This window comes from Hylobates moloch, unplaced genomic scaffold, assembly GCF_009828535.3.
Source record: "Hylobates moloch isolate HMO894 unplaced genomic scaffold, HMol_V3 SCAFFOLD_12, whole genome shotgun sequence".
In the NCBI taxonomy this organism is placed as follows: Eukaryota; Metazoa; Chordata; class Mammalia; order Primates; family Hylobatidae; genus Hylobates; species Hylobates moloch.
The window spans coordinates 14,480,418-14,499,158 of record NW_026652287.1 but is presented as its reverse complement, the minus strand read 5'-3'; the positions used below and the strand labels follow the sequence as shown (position 1 = coordinate 14,499,158).

Genomic DNA, 18,741 nt, shown 5'->3' with positions numbered 1-18,741 from the left:
AGCTCTAACTAGTCACAGGAGGAGCCAGGCTGCATGATCACGCACACTCTGGATGTCTAGGTTTTCCGACCTAATAAGGGGGCAGGTGGCGTCGTTCTCTTTCTTCAATTAGAGACCACCTCCACCTGTCAAGGGCCCTTCAAACCCTCCGCCCCTAGGTCGCTAACGATCCCCGCTTTAGTTCTAGCTCCAGGCGCCGCCTGGCGGCTGTCTCCGGAAGTCGCCTGCGAGCCTCGGGGTCCTGACCGCTGCTGGGCCTGCCCGTAGATTTGCCTGACTAGCGAACCTGGCTCTGCCCCTCCCCCACTACACGTTGAGGATTTTAAGACGGCGATGAAAGGGCTGAGGTTGTGGCGACGGGGGCGTCCAGCGGCATCGCCACTCCCCCAAGGATGGCGGAGTCAGGCCGTCGTCGGGCAGCTCTCGACCCGGAAGTCGCTCGCGGCGCGAGGCCCCCGTTGCCGAGCGCGGGCGCGGGGGGCGGAGCTCGGCGGAGACGGGGAAGGGGTCGCCGTGGCTGCCGCTCCTCCAGTTGGGGGCTGCCTCGGACACTGCTAGGCAGACAGCGAGTACCGAGCGCGGGTGGCCGCGGTGTCCGTGGTGTCCGTGGTGTCCGTGGGCCACGCTCAGCTGCGGTCAGAGGCGACATGAGTGCCGCGGGGCTGCTGGCCCCGGCCCCGGCCCAGGCTGGAGCGCCGCCGGCCCCCGAGTACTACCCCGAGGAGGACGAAGAGCTGGAGAGCGCCGAGGACGACGAACGCAGCTGTCGGGGCCGCGAGTCGGACGAAGGTGAGTCCTGCCGCTCGCCCGGCCGCCGGGAGCGGAGGTGGGACCGCTGGGGGAGGGGGTGGGGCTGTTCGGGAGAGGGGCGGGGCGGCCTCCGGGGCCTGGGGCTGCGTGGAGGGGCCGCCGGGAGTTGAGGGGCTCGGGGAAGTTACCCCCATCCGTGCTGGAGTAGCGGGGAAGCCCTGGGTGCGTTACACTCGACTGTGATGGGGAGAGAGGACTTAGATGTTGTCACGCTGGGGGTCCCTTTAAGACCCCGTCCTCCTTCCCAGCGGTTTCTGATTGAACCTCACATCTTCACTAGTAGGAATTAGAAACTCATTTACTGAATACACCGAGTGTAGTTCGCCCCTTTTTTGTGTCTGAGAGTATTAGAGTCCAAAGTTGCCCCTCCCCACCCCCGAAATGCATAAGTCAGCTATACTTTAGGTAGTACACTATTGAGAACTCAGGATGGTTAAAGGAAAGGGACCTAGAACCAGCCAGGTACAGGTTTAAATTTGGTTTTGTCACTTAGCTTTGTAAACTTAAGTTTTCCAGCCTCGATTTACCCAACTGTAATGGAGCTGTTTAATTCCCACACCTGCCCTAGAAAGCACTTCCTAGGGTCGGTACAGGGATTAAATGACATGCGCACAAAGTACTTGGCCTGGTACTGTAAATACTCCGTAAATGTTCTCCCCACCCGCCCCCTCCCGGAAACAGGTAAGAGAGGGAGGGATTTGCTTAATGGTCCCCAGGTGTTGTGTTTTCGGTCCCATGCTCTTCACACTGTCATCACAGCGTCTCAGAGCTTTGCTTTTCAAACTGGGCTTTATAATTTGGCAAGTGTGAGGAACCCTGTTTTGGAGGGATGGAGGAGGAGGAAGGTGATGAAATGTGAGAGATCAAGGGAGGAGATAAAGAGAGACCGATATATGAGTGGAATATTCTGGGACAAAATCGGGCCGTGAAGCAAAAGCTAGACCAGCTGTTTGGAATGGGGCCTACGTTTTATTCATCTGAGTTTCCCGAGTGCCAAGTAATGTGGCTGACCATGACAGGAACTCAGGGAAGGCCTCATGACTGAAGGAGGGGAGAAGGGTTTGTGGGGAACTGGATCTGCAACAGCCTTACAAAAGACAGCTGCGTATGCATGACATACAAAGTTGAAGGACTGCATTAGGTTTAACTCCATCAGAAGACGCGGCTTAACCACAGATTTTGAATGTGAAGCACTTGCACTGCATCTCGTACCCACGAGGGGGCGGGGTGGAGCCAAAATTGAGTTTTTTTTCCTTCCAGTATAGGGGCTATTAAAATTTTGTAGACACCCCAGCCATTAGCTTGTTCTAAGAACAGTATTTAAGATGTTCTGAAACAGTTTTCGTTTGATCATCTGGCCTCCTTCTTGTTCCCTTTAGTTGTAACTTGGAAAATATTTAATTATTTGTGTCAGATTCCGCTTTTTTATTGTATACAGTTGGCGCTGCATATCTGTGGGTTCTGCATCTGTGAATTCAACCAAGCGCAGCTCAAAAATATTCAGGAAAAAAATTGGATCTGTACTGAACATGTGCAGACTTTTTTTTTGTTATTCCTAAACAGTATAGCATAACAACTACTTACGTAGTATTTACATTTTATTGGATATTGTAAGCTTTTTTTTTTTTTTTTTTTTTTTTTTAAGGTGTAGTCTCACTCTCTCACCCAGGCTGGTTTGTAGTGTCGTGATCTCAGCTCACTGCAACTTCCATCTCCTGGGTTCAAGCAGTTCTCCTGCCTCAGCCTCTGGAGTAGTTGGGATTACAGGCACCTGCCACCATGCCTGGCTAATTTTTGTGGTTTTATTTGTTGTTTTGTTTATTTTATTTTATTTTGAGACGGTGAGTTTCTGTCTTGTTGCCCAGGGTGGAGTGTAATGGCGCGATCTCGGCTCACTGCAACCTCTGCCTCCCGAATTCAAGCAATTCTCCTGCCTCAGCCTCCCGAGTAGTTGGGATTACAGGAATGCACCGCCACCCCCAGCTAATTTTGTATTTTTAGTAGAGATGGGGTTTCTCCATGCTGGTCAGGCTGGTCTCAAACTCCCGACCTCAGGTGATCCACCTGCCTTGGCCTCCCAAAGTGCTGGGATTACAGGCGTGAGCCACTGCACCTGGTCCTAATTTTTGTGTTTTTAGTAGAGATGGGGTTTCACCACGTTGGCCAGGCTGGTCTGGAACTCCTGTCGTCAGGTGATTCTCCTGCTTTGGCCTTCCAAAATGCTGGGATTACAGACATGAGCTGCCATGCCTGGCCTGGATATTCTAAGTAATCTAGAAATGATTTAAAGTGTACTGTTGGCCTGGCGCAGTGGCTCATGCCTGTAATCCCAGCACTTTGGGAGGCCAAAGCAGGTGGTTCACTTGAGGCCAGGAGTTCGAGACCAGCCTGGCCAACGTGGTGAAACCCCATCTCTACTAAAAATACAAAAAGTAGCCGGGTGTGGTGGTGCACCCCTGTAATCCCAGCTATTTGGGAAGCTGAGGCAGGAGAATCGCTTGAACCCAGGAGGTGGAGGTTGCAGTGAGCCGAGATTGTGCCACTGCACTCCAGCCTGGGTGACACAGTGAGACTGTGTCTCATTAAAAAAAAAAAGTATACTGGAAGATGTGCGTAGGTTATATGCAAATACTATGCCATTTTGTCAGAGACTTGAGCAACTGAGGATTTTGGTACCCAAGGGAGGTGCAGGAACCATTCCCCCACAGATACTGAGGGACAACCGTGTATCCTGATGTAAAATGTGTGAAGGGTTCCAACGGGGTATGTATCAGGAGAGAATGTACATACGAGTTTTTTTCTGGAACAGTGAGTAAGGCTTGATGCCTGCAGTGTCCAGTCTTATGCCTGCATCTCCTTTCTTGAGTTGCCAGCATTGCTGTTTCTGCGGAAGTAGCAGCCTTCACCATAACTGCCTGTGCCTGAAACACCCTATTCTGTGGCTGCATTTCAGATAAAGGCAAGCTTTTTGCATAAATCTGACCGTAAGTTGGAAATGGCCTTTTCTGAAGTAGGGCTGTCCCTCAGTATCTATGGGGCACTGGTTCCAGGACTTCATGGATACTACAACCTGAGGATACTCAAATTCTTTGCATTGGCCTGTGTGTCCACAGGTTTCGTGTTTGCAGATAGGGACGGCCTACTAACTGTATGTAATGTTTTTCATTGATGGCTTTGTGCAAGCCTGCATTGAATAGAAATTGATTTTATAGGACATTATTGAGTGCCTACTCTGTGTCAGGTGACGCCAACTTTGTGAATTATGATTTTTTTTTTTTTTTTTTGAGACGGAGTCTTGCTCTGTCGCCCAGGCTGGAGTGCGGTGGCGCAATCTCAGCTCACTGCAAGCTCCGCCTCACGGGTTCACGCCATTCTCCTGCCTCAGCCTCTCCGAGTAGCTGGGACTACAGGCGCCCGCCACCACGCCCGGCTAATTTTTTTGTATTTTTAGTAGAGACGGGGTTTCACCGTGGTCTCGATCTCCTGACCTCGTGATCCGCCCGCCTCGGCCTCCCAAAGTGCTGGGATTACAAGCGTGAGCCACCGCGCGCGGCCCGTGAATTATGATTTTAACTAGCCCCTCTTTCCTAACTTTATTCAGACACTGAGGATGCTAGTGAAACTGACCTGGCAAAGCATGATGAAGAAGACTATGTAGAGATGAAGGAACAGTGAGTATGATTTGCCTATGTCTTTTTGGAACATAGAATTGACAACAACATCTTTATATAGATTGAGCATCCCAAATCTGAAATCTCAACTGCTCCAAAATCTAAAACTTCCTGAATGCCAGCATGATGCTCAAAGGAAATGCTCATTGCACTATTTCAGATTACAGATTTTTGGATTTGGGATGCTCAGCTGGTAAGTATATTGCAAATAATCTAAAATTTGAAAAAATCCAAAACACTTCGGATCCCAAGCATTTCGGATAAGGGATACTTAATGTGTAGTGACCTTGTGTGTATGATTTTGACCATAGCGTTTCCAAAGATGATGTATGTTTGCAATTTCTCCACTTTAAATTAATTACATTTTATCAGTCTTCCTGTTATAAGACTCTGTTGAGTATTCTCTAGAAAGAATCTTGAGGGCAATGGACACAGGGGAGGGAATGAGGCCGTATAATAGGAGAGGACCTTTTACCACTTTTTTTTTCCTTGAGACAGAGCCTTGCTCTGTCACCCAGACTAGAGTGCAGTGGCAGGATCTCGGCTCACTGCAACCTCCGCCTCCCGGGTTCAAATGATTCTCCCGCCTCAGCCTCCTGAGTAGCTAGGATTACAGGCACACGCCACCATGCTCAGCTAATTTTTGTATTTTTAGTAGAGACGGGGTTTCACCATGTTGGCCAGGCTGGTCTTGAACTCCTGAGCTTGTGATCTGCCCACCTCGGCCTCCCAAAGTGCTGGGATTACAGGCGTGAGCCACTGCGCCCGGCCTTTTTTTTTTTTTTTCTTTTTTAATGGGCAAACCAATGCACAGAGAGGGTAATTGGTGTCTTAAAGCAACTGGGTTCTCAGGTGAGTGTGAACTCACTGCACTAGTGTGCTAGACAAGGTGCTGGAGGCCTGGAGAGCTCAGAGAAGCCGCGATTGAAAAATAGGCTGCTGACTCTTACTTATTTACTTACTCATTTTTATTTATTTAATTTTTTTCTGAGATGGAGTCTTGCTCAGTCGACTAGGCTGGAGTGCAGTGGTGTAATCTTGGCTCACTGCAACCTCCACCTCCCAGGTTCAAGTGATTCTCCTGCCTCAGCCTCCCAAGTAGCTGGGATTACAGGCATGCACCACCATGCCCGGCTAATTTTTGTATTTATTTATTTATTTTTTGTGGAGACGGAGTGTCGCTCTGTTGCCCAGGCTGGAGTGCAGTGGCGTGATCTCGGCTCACTGCAACCTCTGCCTCCTGGGCTCAAGCAGTTCTCCTGCCTCAGCCTCCCGAGTAGCAAGGACTACAGGCACATGCCACCACACCCGGCTAATAATTTTCGTATTTTTAATACAGATGGGGTTTCTCCATGTTGGCCAGGCTGGTGTCAAAACTCTTGACCTCATGTGATCCACCTGCTTTGGTCTCCCAAAGTGTTGGGATTACAGGCGTGAGCGACCCTGCCTGGCCTCATGCTGACTCTCAGGCCAGTGCTCTGTCCACGTTTGCACGTGCTCTCACCCAAGCCTTCTCACTGTCTTCAGACAGAGCCACAGCTGAACAGATTTCAGAGAAACGAAAACCTCTCACTTTTAGCATACACCCAGATGGAAAACGGTATAAAGTATATTTTATATTTGTTGAATGTGTTAGGTTTTTAAAGTTCTTTACCTTTTAACAAGATGATCCATATTCCTTTCCCATTAGGTCCTTTTTGCCAATGTTTTGTGGCCATCCTCTGGATTCTTGCATTGTTTTTGTGCTTTGGAACTCAAAGGGATAATTCAGTTAGGTCTAACCAGTGCTGAATAAAGACAGATTACTTTTTTTTTTTTGAAACAGAATCTCACTCTGTCACCCAGGCTGGAGTGCAATGGCACAATCTCGGCTCACTGCAATCTCCACCTCCTTAGTTCAAGTGATTGTCATGGCTAAGCCTCCCGAGTAGCTGGGACTACGGGCATGCGCCACCACGCCTGGCTGATTTTTTTTTTTTTTGTATTTTTAGTAGAGATGGGATTTCACCATGTTGGCCAGGCTGGTCTTGAACTCCTGACCTCAGGTGATCTGCCTGCCTCAGCCTCCCATGGTGCTGAGATTACAGGCCTGAGCCATCGTGCCGGGCCACTTTTTTTGAGACGGTATCTTGTTTTGTTGCCTGGGCTGGAGTGCAGTGGCATGATAGCAGCTCACTGCAGTCTCAACCTCTGGGGCTCGATCCATTGATCCTCCCACCTCAGCCTTCCAAGTAGCTGGGACAACAGGCATGTGCCACCATGCCCAGCTGATTTTTATTTTATTTTATTTTATTTTTTGAGACGGAGTCTCGCTCTGTCGCCCAGGCTGGAGTGCAGTGGCGCAATCTCGGCTCACTGCAAGCTCCGCCTCCCGGGTTCATGCCATTCTCCTGCCTCAGCCTCTCCGAGTAGCTGGGACTACAGGTGCCCGCCACCACGCCCGGCTAATTTTTTGTATTTTTAGTAGAGACGGGGTTTCACCGTGGTCTCGATCTCCTGACCTCGTGATCCGCCCGCTTCGGCTTCCCAAAGTGCTGGGATTACAAGCGTGAGCCACCGCGCCCGGCCAGCCCAGCTGATTTTTAAAATTTTTACTAGAAACAAGGTCTAACTATGTTGCCCAGGCTGGTCTCGAATGCCTGAGCTCAAGCATTCCTCCTGTTTCGGCCTCCTGGAGTGCTAGGATTACAAGAATGAGCCAATGTGCCCAGCTTTTTTTTTTTTCTTAAGAGACAGGGTCTTACTCTGTTGCCCAGGCTGGAGTGCAGTGGCATGATCTCGGCTCACTGCAACCTCCAGCCCCTGGGTTCAAGCTACTCTTCTGCCTCAGCCTCCTGAGTAGCTGGGGTTACAGGCGCCCACCACCACGTCTGGCAAAAATTTTTTTTTTTTTTTTTTGAGACGGAGTCTCGCTCTGTGGCCCAGGCTGGAGTGCAGTGGCACAATCTCAGCTCACTGGAAGCTCCGCCTCCCGGGTTCATGCCATTCTCCTGCCTCAGCCTCTCCGAGGAGCTGGGACTACAGGCGCCCGCCACAACGCTTGGCTAATTTTTTGTATTTTTAGTAGAGAAGGGGTTTCACCGTGGTCTCGATCTCCTGACCTCGTGATCTGCCCGCCTCGGCCTCCCAAAGTGCTGGGATTACAAGCGTGAGCCACCGCGCCCGGCATGTCTGGCTAATTTTTGTATTTTTTTTTTTTTTTTTTAAGTAGAGACAGGATTTCACTGTTGGCCAGGTTGGTCTCGAACTCCTGACCTCAAGTGATCCACCCGCCTTGGCCTCCTAAAGTGCTGGGATTACAGATGTGAGCCACCTCGCCTGGCCTCCCTTAGTATTTGATGATATAGAAAATAATTTCAGTTGAAATGGAATGCCTCGTGAATTCAAGGGGAAATCGAAAGTGCATCAGAATTTGCCCTAAAAGAGTCAGATGTGTGTGAGTCTGAAATTCTGCCTACTCTCCTCCCCTTACAGAGGGTTGGGTTGTATTTGCAGCCCTTATTTGAGCACTAAAAAGGTTATAACGCCCATGCGCTCACTTCAGCAGCACATACACCAAAAGGTTATTGTGCTTGTTATATGTTGGACAGTGTTCTTTCAGATCACAAATCTTGTTTTTATCACTGTTAAGTTGGGGGTGTTTTTCAGGTAGAAGCAAAAATATTTGCTGAAATGTGATTTATATGTGGAACCCACCTTCAAACCGACTTGCTGAAATTATGACTGCCTATAATCCATTAGGTGTGAGAGGAAAAAACTAACATGCCAAATGCTTTTGCTTCGTGTGTGCTGTGTATTCCCATCCAGCCGGGGCTGCAAGTAAATGCTGCCTTTTAACTTTTCTTTCTGAATTACTGTTATTTCTCTGATCCTAAAAGAGGAGTGCTTTAAAAAATGACGTGAAGGTTTATTGACTTACTTCTCACACTGCTAAGCCTATCTGCATAGAAAAACATGCTGAAGGCATAATCTTACTCTCTTGTAATTTACAATCTAATTGTAGAGTTGATGTAAGAGTTGTGTTTAATGCCATTTCTACATTGTGTGTGTGCTTGCCTGTTTATCATTGTCACTTATTTATTAAAATCTGCTATCGTTGCAAGTTTTAGACGGATTCTGTAAAGATGGGATAACATGGGAGAATCTACAAAATTAGAATAAAATTGAGGAATACGGGGTTCTTTCTTGTTCCTTTCTGATCCCTGTGGCTGCTGGTGCATTTTAAGCCAGCAAGCAGACTTTACTTTCCTCTCTTCCCTGAAGGACATTAATGACCTTCTCATAACAGCCCAGCTAATTTCTGTGAGTAGGTTATTTTGGAAATGAGTATTGAATGTTTTTATCTGTTAGTGTGACTTTTTTTTTATAGGATGTATCAGGACAAACTGGCTTCTCTCAAGAGGCAGTTGCAACAACTGCAAGAAGGTTGGTGTGTGATTGAATCCTGCATTTCTAAATATGCTTAATATTACAAACCCTTGAAATCTGTGTATTTCACTTCTCTGTGGGAGTTATTTAAAACGTGGTCTGGCTGATCTTAGTTATCCAGTACATTTTGCTATCTTTTGCTGTCAGTAAAGTGGTGATTTTCAAACTCCTTGATTTTGAAAAATTTATTTCCAACATGTGTGAGATTCTTTCGTCAAATGAAATCTCACTTGGGACTTTCAATGGAGCATGAATTGAACGCCTCTGTGCCTAAAGCTAGATATTTTTAGGAGAGACATTGTTATCAAAGAATAAAGTTTTACTGTTTTTTCTAAACCAAATGTTAATGACCTTGTGGATTATTCACACTGTGTTTTCTCCTTTTTGCTTGTTAAATTAAAAGTAGATTGTATTTTGTCAAATGCTGGTGGCTGCTAAAGGCAGTGCAGCATCGGAGTTAAGAGTGCAGGCTCTGTCTGAGGCCAGGCGTGGTGGCTCACGCCTGTAATCCCAGCACTTTGGGAGGCCGAGGTGGGTGGATCACGAGGTCAGGAGATCGAGACAATCCTGGCTAACACGGTGAAACCCCGTCTCTACCAAAAAATACAAAAAATTAGCCGGGCGTGGTGGCGGGTGCCTGTAGTCCCAGCTACTCAGGAGGCTGAGGCAGGAGAATGGCGTGAACCCGGTAGGCGGAGCTTGCAGTGAGCCGAGATCGCGCCACTGCACTCCAGCCTGGGCGAGAAAGCTAGACTCCATCTCCAAAAAAAAAAAAGTGCAGGCTCTGGAGTTTTGTGAGGGGTTGGAATCCCAGTTTCCCTGCTTCTAGTAATGTGACCTTGGGCACGCTAGTTTCTCTTGTTCAATCTGTTTTCTGATCTGCAAAATGAAGAAAGTAAGAGTAGATGTGATAGTGCACGAGGAGCATCTAGCACAGCGGTGTGCACACTGTGAGGTCCTGGGGACAGTTAGCTGAGCTCTTCGGTTTCATGTTGTGGAGTCCCCTTGTCAGTGAAACTGCTTTTTCTTTTTCTTTTTCTTTTTTTTTGAGGCTGAGTTCCGCTTTTGTCACCTAGGCTGCAGTGCAGTGGCGCAATCTCGGCTCACTGCAAACTCCACCTCCTGGGTTCGAGCGATTCTCCTGCGTCAGCCTTCCAAGTAGCTGGGATTATAGACGCCTGCCGCCAGGCCCGGCTAATTTTTGTATTTTTAGTAGAAACAGGATTTCACCACGTTGGCCAGGCTGGTCTTGAACCCCTGACCTCAGGTGATCTGCCCACCTCAGCCTCCCAAAGTGCTAGGATCACAGGCATGAGCCACCACAACCGGCCTGAAACTGCTGTTTCTACTATGTGCTTTTATTGCTTGTGAGTGATCCACGCCCTTGGACTAGCCCATGGTCGGGCATTATAATCAGGAAACACTTCCCCCGACAAGATGGGCCTCTCATAATTAACTGTTTTGTGGGAAGAGCAATGAAATGAATAGTGATTTGGTTAGAATCTGTACCTGATCTGTTTAATATTGTCACTAGCCACATGTGGCTGTTTAAATTTAATTAATAATTTAGTTCTTCAGTTCCACTAGCTACATTTCAAGTGCTAAAATAGCCACAAATGGTTAGTGGATGCCATATTGGACATTGCAGATATAAAACACACCATTGCAGAAGGTTTGACTAGAGAGCATTGACCTAGACCTTACTGAAGGAGAATGAACCTTTTTTTTTTTTTTTTTTTGAGACGGAGTTTTCGCTCTTGTCACCCAGGCTGGAGTGCAATGGCGCGATCTCGGCTCACCGCAACCTCTGCCTCCTGGGTTCAAGCGATTCTTCTGCCTCAGCCTCCCGAGTAACTGGGATTACAGGCATGTGCCTCCACACCCGTCTAATTTTTTTTGTATGTTTAGTAGAGATGGGGTTTCTCCATGTTGGTCAGACTGGTCTCGAACTCCTTGACCTCAGGTGATCCACCCGCCTTGGCCTCCCAAAGTGCTAGAATTACAGGCGTGAGCCACTGTGCCCGGCCAAGAGAATGAACCTTTTCCAGTAAAGGAAGGCCCATTGATTCACACTGTTGCAGCAACTGATCAGAATAGTGTGGAGATGTTGGCACTTTTCCACTCCCCCTCACTCACTACAGACCCTTGATCCACTGGGTTGGGTGGACTTTAAATAGGCCCCTAGTGGTTTCTGCTGTGTGCCTTGGTGAAGAACCAGAGTTAACTTTGCTGAGGTGTGTCTTCCTTTGGTGTTACTGAAACAGTCAGTGTTGATGCTAGAGGATAATTTTGGGAAGCAAAATGTAGAGCAGATTTATATTCACAATAATTTTATTTTTTAAATGTTCAAAATCAGGTACATTACAGGAATATCAGAAGAGAATGAAAAAACTAGATCAGCAGTACAAAGAGAGGATACGGAATGCAGGTAAGCCTCCTTTAAATGGAAATGAATCATCTTTAAATGTTTGACCATTTGCCAATTGTCGGTGTAATGCAGCCCTAAGAGCTATACTCCAAAACGTATCCCGGATACTCTGTCAGGAAGAGTTTTCGGAAAAGAGACTTCCAAGCTATGGTTATGGAAAGTGGTTTCATCTCTTGCTTCTGTTGCTAAGGAATGGCCCAGTAGTGGAGGGTGTCTGAGGAGGCTCCTTGCAGTTAGGTTGTTCTCCCTGGTACCCCAAGAGTAGTCTTGCACCCTCTTGCTCATGTCTGCATGGCTGGCCTGATGTACATTCAGAAGTACGGATGAGGAAAAGGATTGTAGGTTGTTTTCGTCCCATTTTAAGTTTGTTTCTTTTGGTATTCTGTGCTAGGATTGGGGAGGGTCGTCTTGTTATTTTCCCCAAGTATTGTTTTTGTAAGAATTTAGAGAAGAGGCACACTTGATTAGTTGTATAGAGTAAATGCATTCTTTCAACAAAAATGAATCGAGCACCTGCTACATCTAAGCATTGCGAGCAATATAAAGTCATGTAACACATTGCTTTGACTTTAGGACACTTGGTGTTTCATTGACAAAAGATGCCACATGTGTAAAGTTAAGGAACACCGAGTTAAAGAGCCATGCAGAAAGTAAGATGTGACAACTGTTTAAAGTGTGTAAACATGGATTCCTGAGATTACAGGAAATCGCGTGTATGTGTTGAATTTTTAATGCTCATCAGCCAGCAGTTTGGGTGCCAGCAGAGTCCTTGTTCCTGCGATGGTAGAAGTAATGATGGGTTTTAAAATGAGGGTTGGGTGCCACTCCTCATGCTGCTGTCATCTTTCGTTCTGGGCCAGTGACTCTCCAACCCTTCACTCTCCTCAGTGAGAAGCTGCCCAGTGCATACCAACAGAGAGAAAAGGGGCTGAAGTGTGGGTGGGTGCTGAGAAATTGGAGCCCCAGCTATTAGCTGTCTGTCTTTCCACCTTCTACCTCTCCCTGCTGTTACCCTCATTCTGCTCTGAGTTCCTGAAGCACCTCCTTGAGATGTCTTGAAAATCCTCAACCCGTTACTCTTCTGAGACTTCCCCTTTAGCAGATAAAGGAGGTGGCATTTGTGGAAGGAGGTGGTCTTAGGTTCAGATCCTGCCTCCTCACTTTAGATCTGGTCCTTTAAGCAGAATATTTGCTCTTGAAACCTCAATTTCTCCATCTGTAGAGGGGAATATTAATACCTCATGGAATTGGCATAAGATGGAGCTAAGGAAAGAAAATGGATGTGAGTCATATTTCTGAAGTTAGAACAGCAGAGTGAATATTGAGTTGTTTTTCTTCATTCTGCTTAGACTCTCAATCATGTCCTCGCGTGTTCTTTTTTTTTTTTTTTTTTTTTTTTTTTTTTTTTTTGAGACAGAGTCTCACTCTGTTTCCAGGCTGGAGTGTGGTGGCGCTATCTCAGCTCACTGCAACCTCCGCCTCCTGGGTTCAAGCGATTCTCATGCCTCAGCCTCCCGAGTAGCTGGAATTACAGGTGCCTGCCACCACACCTGGCTAATTTTGTATTTTTAGTAGAGAGAGGTTTTCACCATGTTGGCCAGGCTGCTCTCAAACTCCTGACTTCAGGCGATCTGCCTGGCGCGCCTTGGCCTCCCAAAGTGCTGGGGTTACAGGGGTGAGCCAATGTGCCCGGCCCTCATGTGTTCTTTCACATTTCTCTCTCCTAGGTAAAAATGCAGAAGAGCTCCTAAATCAGTCACGACTTGAGCTTTAAAAAGCACATTCTTTGCAGAGATGATCCACCTGCTTTAGTGGTGTCTGGCTGCTTTAACTGAAACAACTGCCACCTCTAAGTGCTAATTGTCATTTTGACTTGTTGGTGCAAGGCATGATTTCTTGGAATGGCACAGGACTCCAGCTGTCTGGCCCACTTGTGCATGGTACAGATCTGAAGCTGTTATAGGAATGATCACATTGGGTTGGGTGTGCCTGGGTTCCTATGCCCAGCAATTCCCAGTGCCAAAGTGGGTAGGACTTCTGGGGGCTAAAAGAAATAATGAGTGGCTTGTCCCTTTCTTCAGTTAATTTTCTCTGTTAACAACTGTTAATCAACATCTGGGCTTTTAATCTGGGGTTCCTGGAACTGTCAGAATTCTGTGGAGTTTGTATATGTGCTTTGTTCTGGAGAAGAGGTCCATAGCATTTGCCAGGTTTGCAAAGGAGCCCCTGGTAGACTGAGAATAGCACCCCCTGGAGAATCTTTGTGGACTGTATGCACAGCCCCCTGTTACCCAGGAAAGAGTAGAAGCCATGGAGCAATTTTGCTTCAAGTTGTGGGTTTGTAGACAGGTTTGTACTCTATTATAAATCTAGTGGTGAGGGGAGCTGCTAGGTAACAGTTACTAATCATTCGGCACATGGTAGGTGCTAAGTTGTTGGGTGCTGTTAGATGGGTGCTTTAAGGCATCTGAAGGGCATGATGTGTGAAGAGTCAGCAGGAAAGGCCTCAGGAGGGGGCTGCATTCAGTCAGGAACTTGGGAATGTGAATAGGAGATCAGAGGGCATTGCGGGGACAGACAGCATGAGCAGAGCTTGGCGGCCTGACAGTGAAGCCCTAGGTGTGCCTGGAGCCTCGGTCCTGTGGATTATCTGTGAAGGTCCTTCCTTACCACACATAGCCCTTCATATAGTGCTTTAAAAAGGGGGTCCTGGCCGTAGGCAGTGGCTCACGCCTGTAATCCCAGCACTCTGGGAGGCTGAGGCCAGTGGATCACCTGAGGTCAAGATTTCAAGACCAGCCTGGCCAACAAGGTGAAACCCTGTCTCTACCAAAAATACAAAAATTAGCCAGGTGTGGTGATTTGCGCCTTTAATCCTAGCTACCTGGGAGGCTGAGGCAGTAGAATTGCTTGAACCCAGGAGGTGGAGGTTGCTGTGAGTCGAGATCGTGCCACTGCACTCCAGTCTGGGTGACAGTCTGGTGTCTCAAAAAAACCGCAACCCCCCAGAAAACCAGGGGTCTGCATCCTCCAGGCTGCGGACCACTGGGCTGCTTTCCCCCACCCACCGCCTGCCCCCCTACCCTGCCCCAGCCTGTGGGAAAACTGTCTTCCACTAATCTGGTCCCTTGTGCCAAAAAGGTTGGAGATCACTGCTTTAAAACATCACATCCAGGTCGGGCGCGGTGGCTCACGCTTGTAATCCCAGCACTTTGGGAGGCCGAGGTGGGCGGATCACAAGGTCAGCAGATCGAGACCACGGTGAAACCCCGTCTCTACTAAAAATACAAACAAAAATTAGCCGGGCGTGGTGGCGGGCGCCTGTAGTCCCAGCTACTCGGAGAGGCTGAGGCAGGAGAATGGCGGGAACCCGGGAGGCGGAGCTTGCAGTGAGCCGAGATCGCGCCACTGCACTCCAGCTTGGGAGACAGAGCAAGACTCCGTCTCAAAAAAAAAAAAATCACATCCACTCTGTTTCTGGAGTAATTGCATATTTCTTCTTGCCCTATCCTGCCACTGCTGGGACTGTTGGCAGGTGGACTGAGTGAAAGACGGGATAAGTTTATTTTGCCGGGGGAGTTTGGTTCCAGCTGCACGTTTTTTGCCCTCAGGCTTCTAGAACTGCCACAGCTGATATGTTCAGGGCCACTTTTTTTTTTTTTTTTTTTTTTAAAAGGCCAGGTTTCACTCTGTCACCCAGGCTGTAGTACAGTGGCACAATCTCGGCTTACTGCAACCTCTGCCTCTCCGGTTCAAGTGAGTCTCCTACCTGCCTCAGCCTCTCAAGTAGTTGGGATTACAGGCGCCTGCCACCATGCCTGGCTAATTTTTGTATTTTTAGTAGAGACGGGGTTTCACCATGTTGGCAGGCTGGCAGGGCCACATTTTAACTAGACTTGAGTACTTCTTGCGTCCTTTCCCTTTGTGTATATCAACATTTCACTGATGAAAACATTTGCTGTGTAACATGCTTTCGGAAAGCAATTACTGCTTCTAAATGAATGCTAACATCAGTGTCTAGAAAGGTGGCACAGCCTAGCAAATCTAATTGCACTTTTTATCTCTTGCAGAACTCTTCCTCCAGCTGGAAGTAAGTACCACAGATCTTCTAGGTTTGCAGGCCCTGTCTGAGACTGGAATCTTGCAGTCCTGATCTGGTGGCTTTTCCTTCTATCACCAAATAGATAGTTTGGAAGCCTTCACCACTGCTCTGTTTGACTAAAGGACATTTGGTCTCAGCTTAGACATCCTGTCTGGTCATTTGTTGTTGCGCAGCCTCTGCTTATCACAGGGAAATAAGGAATACTCACCCCTCTGCTTATTGACTTTTATCCCGTGTTAGAGCTGTTTGGAAGTCTCTGAGTTATAACGGCCTAATAGTTTGATATTGGTCCTTGAAGCAGTTCAATCTCTGAATTGGCTCAGCAGTTCTGTTTTACAGCTGCACTCTCTGGGCCAGTAAAAAAAAAAGACAGACTTCTAATTTTTCCGTTCATTCCATGGACACCTGAGTGCTGGTTCTGTGTCAGACTCTGTGCTGTGATACAGAGATGAGGGCCTGAATCCTGAATGATGTACTGCTCCCAGGGTGGCTAGCATGTGTGTAGGGGTTACTTTCTGAGAAAGTCATGGTTTTTCAGAGCCACATTATTGGAACCCACTTTCCTTAAATCAGTTTGGTGCCCACAGTCACTCAGCTGGAAGGATCACGTCATCAGCCTGAAGGTGCACTCAAGTGAGGTACTCACATCCCTAGCCCACCATAGGCCCCGATGTCACTCACCACAATGGCGAGATTTGAAAAGCGGAGGCATGTACAATTTTTGTCTTAGTATAATATCAATATATGTGTACTTTGGGATTCAGGCTCTTAATGATGTTCCATTCTTTTGTCTTGCTGTATCAAAAATAATAGTCACTTTTTGAATATACACAATTTATCTAGAATGTATTTCCCTTTGAAGTTGTAACTTTATGAGCGATTATTTACTACCTTTGAGAAATGTGTTTTAGTATAAAATATAGGATGTGGAAGCGAAAAAATATCTGAGTAGCAAGTGAGGTATACTCAAAAATAAGCAAAAGTCACGTGGGTCTGATTTTATACCCTCACTGGAAAGCTTGCTCTCAGACACGCTGTTACTGCAAGTATGTGTGAGGGGGAAACTGTATTTGGCATGTTTCTAGCAAAGGTGTTTTCTTTGCTGTTGAGGACAGGGTTAGACTTTGAGTTGGAGCCCTGGCTCCCAGGGCCGTGTACTCCCAGCCTGTGTTTCTCTTTTGCTCAGACTGAACAAGTGGAACGAAATTACATTAAAGAAAAGAAGGCAGCAGTGAAAGAATTTGAAGACAAGAAGGTTGAGCTGAAAGAGAACCTGATTGCCGAGCTAGAAGAAAAGAAGAAAATGATTGAAAACGAAAAGCTGACAATGGAACTGACTGGAGGTAGAAAAGCCTTGTGGGGTGGGATCTGGGGTCCCTGAGGCGGGATGTGAGGGGCTGTTCCAGTTACTTTTGTCTTACATTTCAAGAGCAGAGCAAGGTGGAGAGTGGGTTTTGACCTCATAGATCAGAGTTCCTCCTCCACCTTCTATTGGCTGTGTGACCTTAGTCAAGCTGCTGAACTTCTGTTTTCTCCTCTATGAAATGGTGCTGATCATACCCTCTCATAGGATAGTGGTTAGACATATGAGTACCTAGTACAGTGTCCTGTGCACAATAGATGTTCAATAGTTGCTAGACCTTTAATAGTAATTGCAAGCTCTGGCTTAGACTCTACTTCCTGGGTCCGCTGCCATTTGTATCTTTGTTATGTTCCCAAATTGCTTACGCAAGTCCCTTGTGGTGATGGGAATCCCTCTGCTCTGTTTTTTTCCAGTCTGCCTTAATTACAGAAAAGGTATTGTCTTCCTTTGACCTAGATGTAAGAACAAAGGCTTTTGGCTATATCCTCTGTGCTATTAGATCTCTCCTGCCAGGTGTTACTGAACATTTCAGAAAGACTTGATATGATTCCAACAGGATAGCCAAACTGAACTATTTTCCCATAAAGGTAGGAAAGTTACATGAGACTCAGAGCCAATCCCTTTCTAACCTTCTAGAATTTAGTAATCCACATATGGGAACTCAGCAGGTTGTAGGCAGGTTTCAGGGAGAAACAATATGGGCCAACTCTTCTGTTGCCATATGTAGACTGATTCCTAGAAGGATACAGGGAATTGGCTTGAACTATCTATTTTGGAACTTGGCAAATACTGCCAGGCAAGTCAGTGGTGAGTTTGTCACTTGGATATGGAGGTGGCATGCCTTTCTGTACATCCCCAAATTTAACTCTTACAATTCAGAAAGTGCTGGGGCTCTGGCGTGTCTGGTTTTAGCAGGGTTCCATAGGAAATGCATGCAGTGTTTTTGTGGACGTTCTCAGGGCTTTGAAATTTAAAGTAGCCAGTTAAGATCTTTGTTCCCCTCTGTGTATTCCTGGTGCTGTGAACCAGCCTGGCCTTCTGACTGACACAGACTTCTGGCTCCAATCCTCATGATACACTTAAGAGAATGTGGTTGTGCCTGAGGTGGGGTCTGACTTTTGAAAAATCTCTTCTCTGTTAGCTTCCTCATAGAAAGACTTGGCAAAAGAAGTGAGCTCCTTGAAGGCCTCTGAAAGCAGCTCAGAAATGTTTGTTTTTTTTTTTTTTGTGAGAATGGATGTCAAAACAGCAGCTTCAGGCAGTATAGTCTTGTTCTTGTGGAAGTGCTTATTTAATGAGACCAGTAGCACCGTGGTACCTTGTCTGGTACCAGTCTGCCTGCTGGCTTTTGGACCTGCACACCATTTTCTTTGATAGTGGCTGTGACTGGCATTGATGCCTCATTGCTCTCTGCTAGAGCCACCAGATGTTTGGGAGCCTTCATTAGGCTAGTGGGAAATATTATCCATTTATAGCTGCTCCCTTTCCATCTGTGGGGAAAGGGTATCATCACCTTACCTGTGACTTGGCGTCCTAATTATTGACAAGCGATAGACATTGTTTGGCCAGGCAGTTTTACAGCCAGAATCTTAACTGGGACAGGAGGCATCCTCAGTGACTTGAGGCTGAGCCTGCCAGGGTAGAAAAGACAAATAAATGCAGGGAAATAATTTGTAACGCAATAAAATAGATTACAGAAGTGTTTAAAGCTAGCCATGGGCATTAAAGGTATGGATGTCCTTCCTCAAGCCATTTGGTACCCTTGGTGTGGAAAGCACTGCCAAGGTAATGATGGAGCGTTGGAAGACAAGGCGCTGGAGCTAGAAGGGTAATTAGCATTTCCACAGATGGCGCTGCTATGGTGTTGGATTAAAGGCTTGATTTCATTCCTCTAATTGAGTGACTTAGTTCACCTTTGTGGATTGATGCCCAATATCAT

At 47.0% G+C, this 18,741-nt stretch overlaps 1 protein-coding gene across 2 annotated transcripts in view; it reads left to right on the top strand.

Annotated features, from left to right (window-relative positions):
* The first annotated feature begins 462 nt into the window (after nucleotides 1-462).
* The window catches only part of SUDS3 (SDS3 homolog, SIN3A corepressor complex component), a 44,003-nt gene continuing 25,724 nt past the window's right edge, over nucleotides 463-18,741 (top strand). For both annotated transcript variants that reach the window (XM_058425234.1, XM_058425233.1), the window contains exons 1-6: nucleotides 463-789; nucleotides 4,412-4,481; nucleotides 8,851-8,906; nucleotides 11,266-11,337; nucleotides 15,408-15,427; nucleotides 16,626-16,782. In XM_058425234.1, coding sequence (XP_058281217.1) covers nucleotides 648-789; nucleotides 4,412-4,481; nucleotides 8,851-8,906; nucleotides 11,266-11,337; nucleotides 15,408-15,427; nucleotides 16,626-16,782 — 517 coding nt within the window. In that variant the 5' untranslated portion in view covers nucleotides 463-647. The remainder of the gene's footprint in view (nucleotides 790-4,411; nucleotides 4,482-8,850; nucleotides 8,907-11,265; nucleotides 11,338-15,407; nucleotides 15,428-16,625; nucleotides 16,783-18,741) is intronic.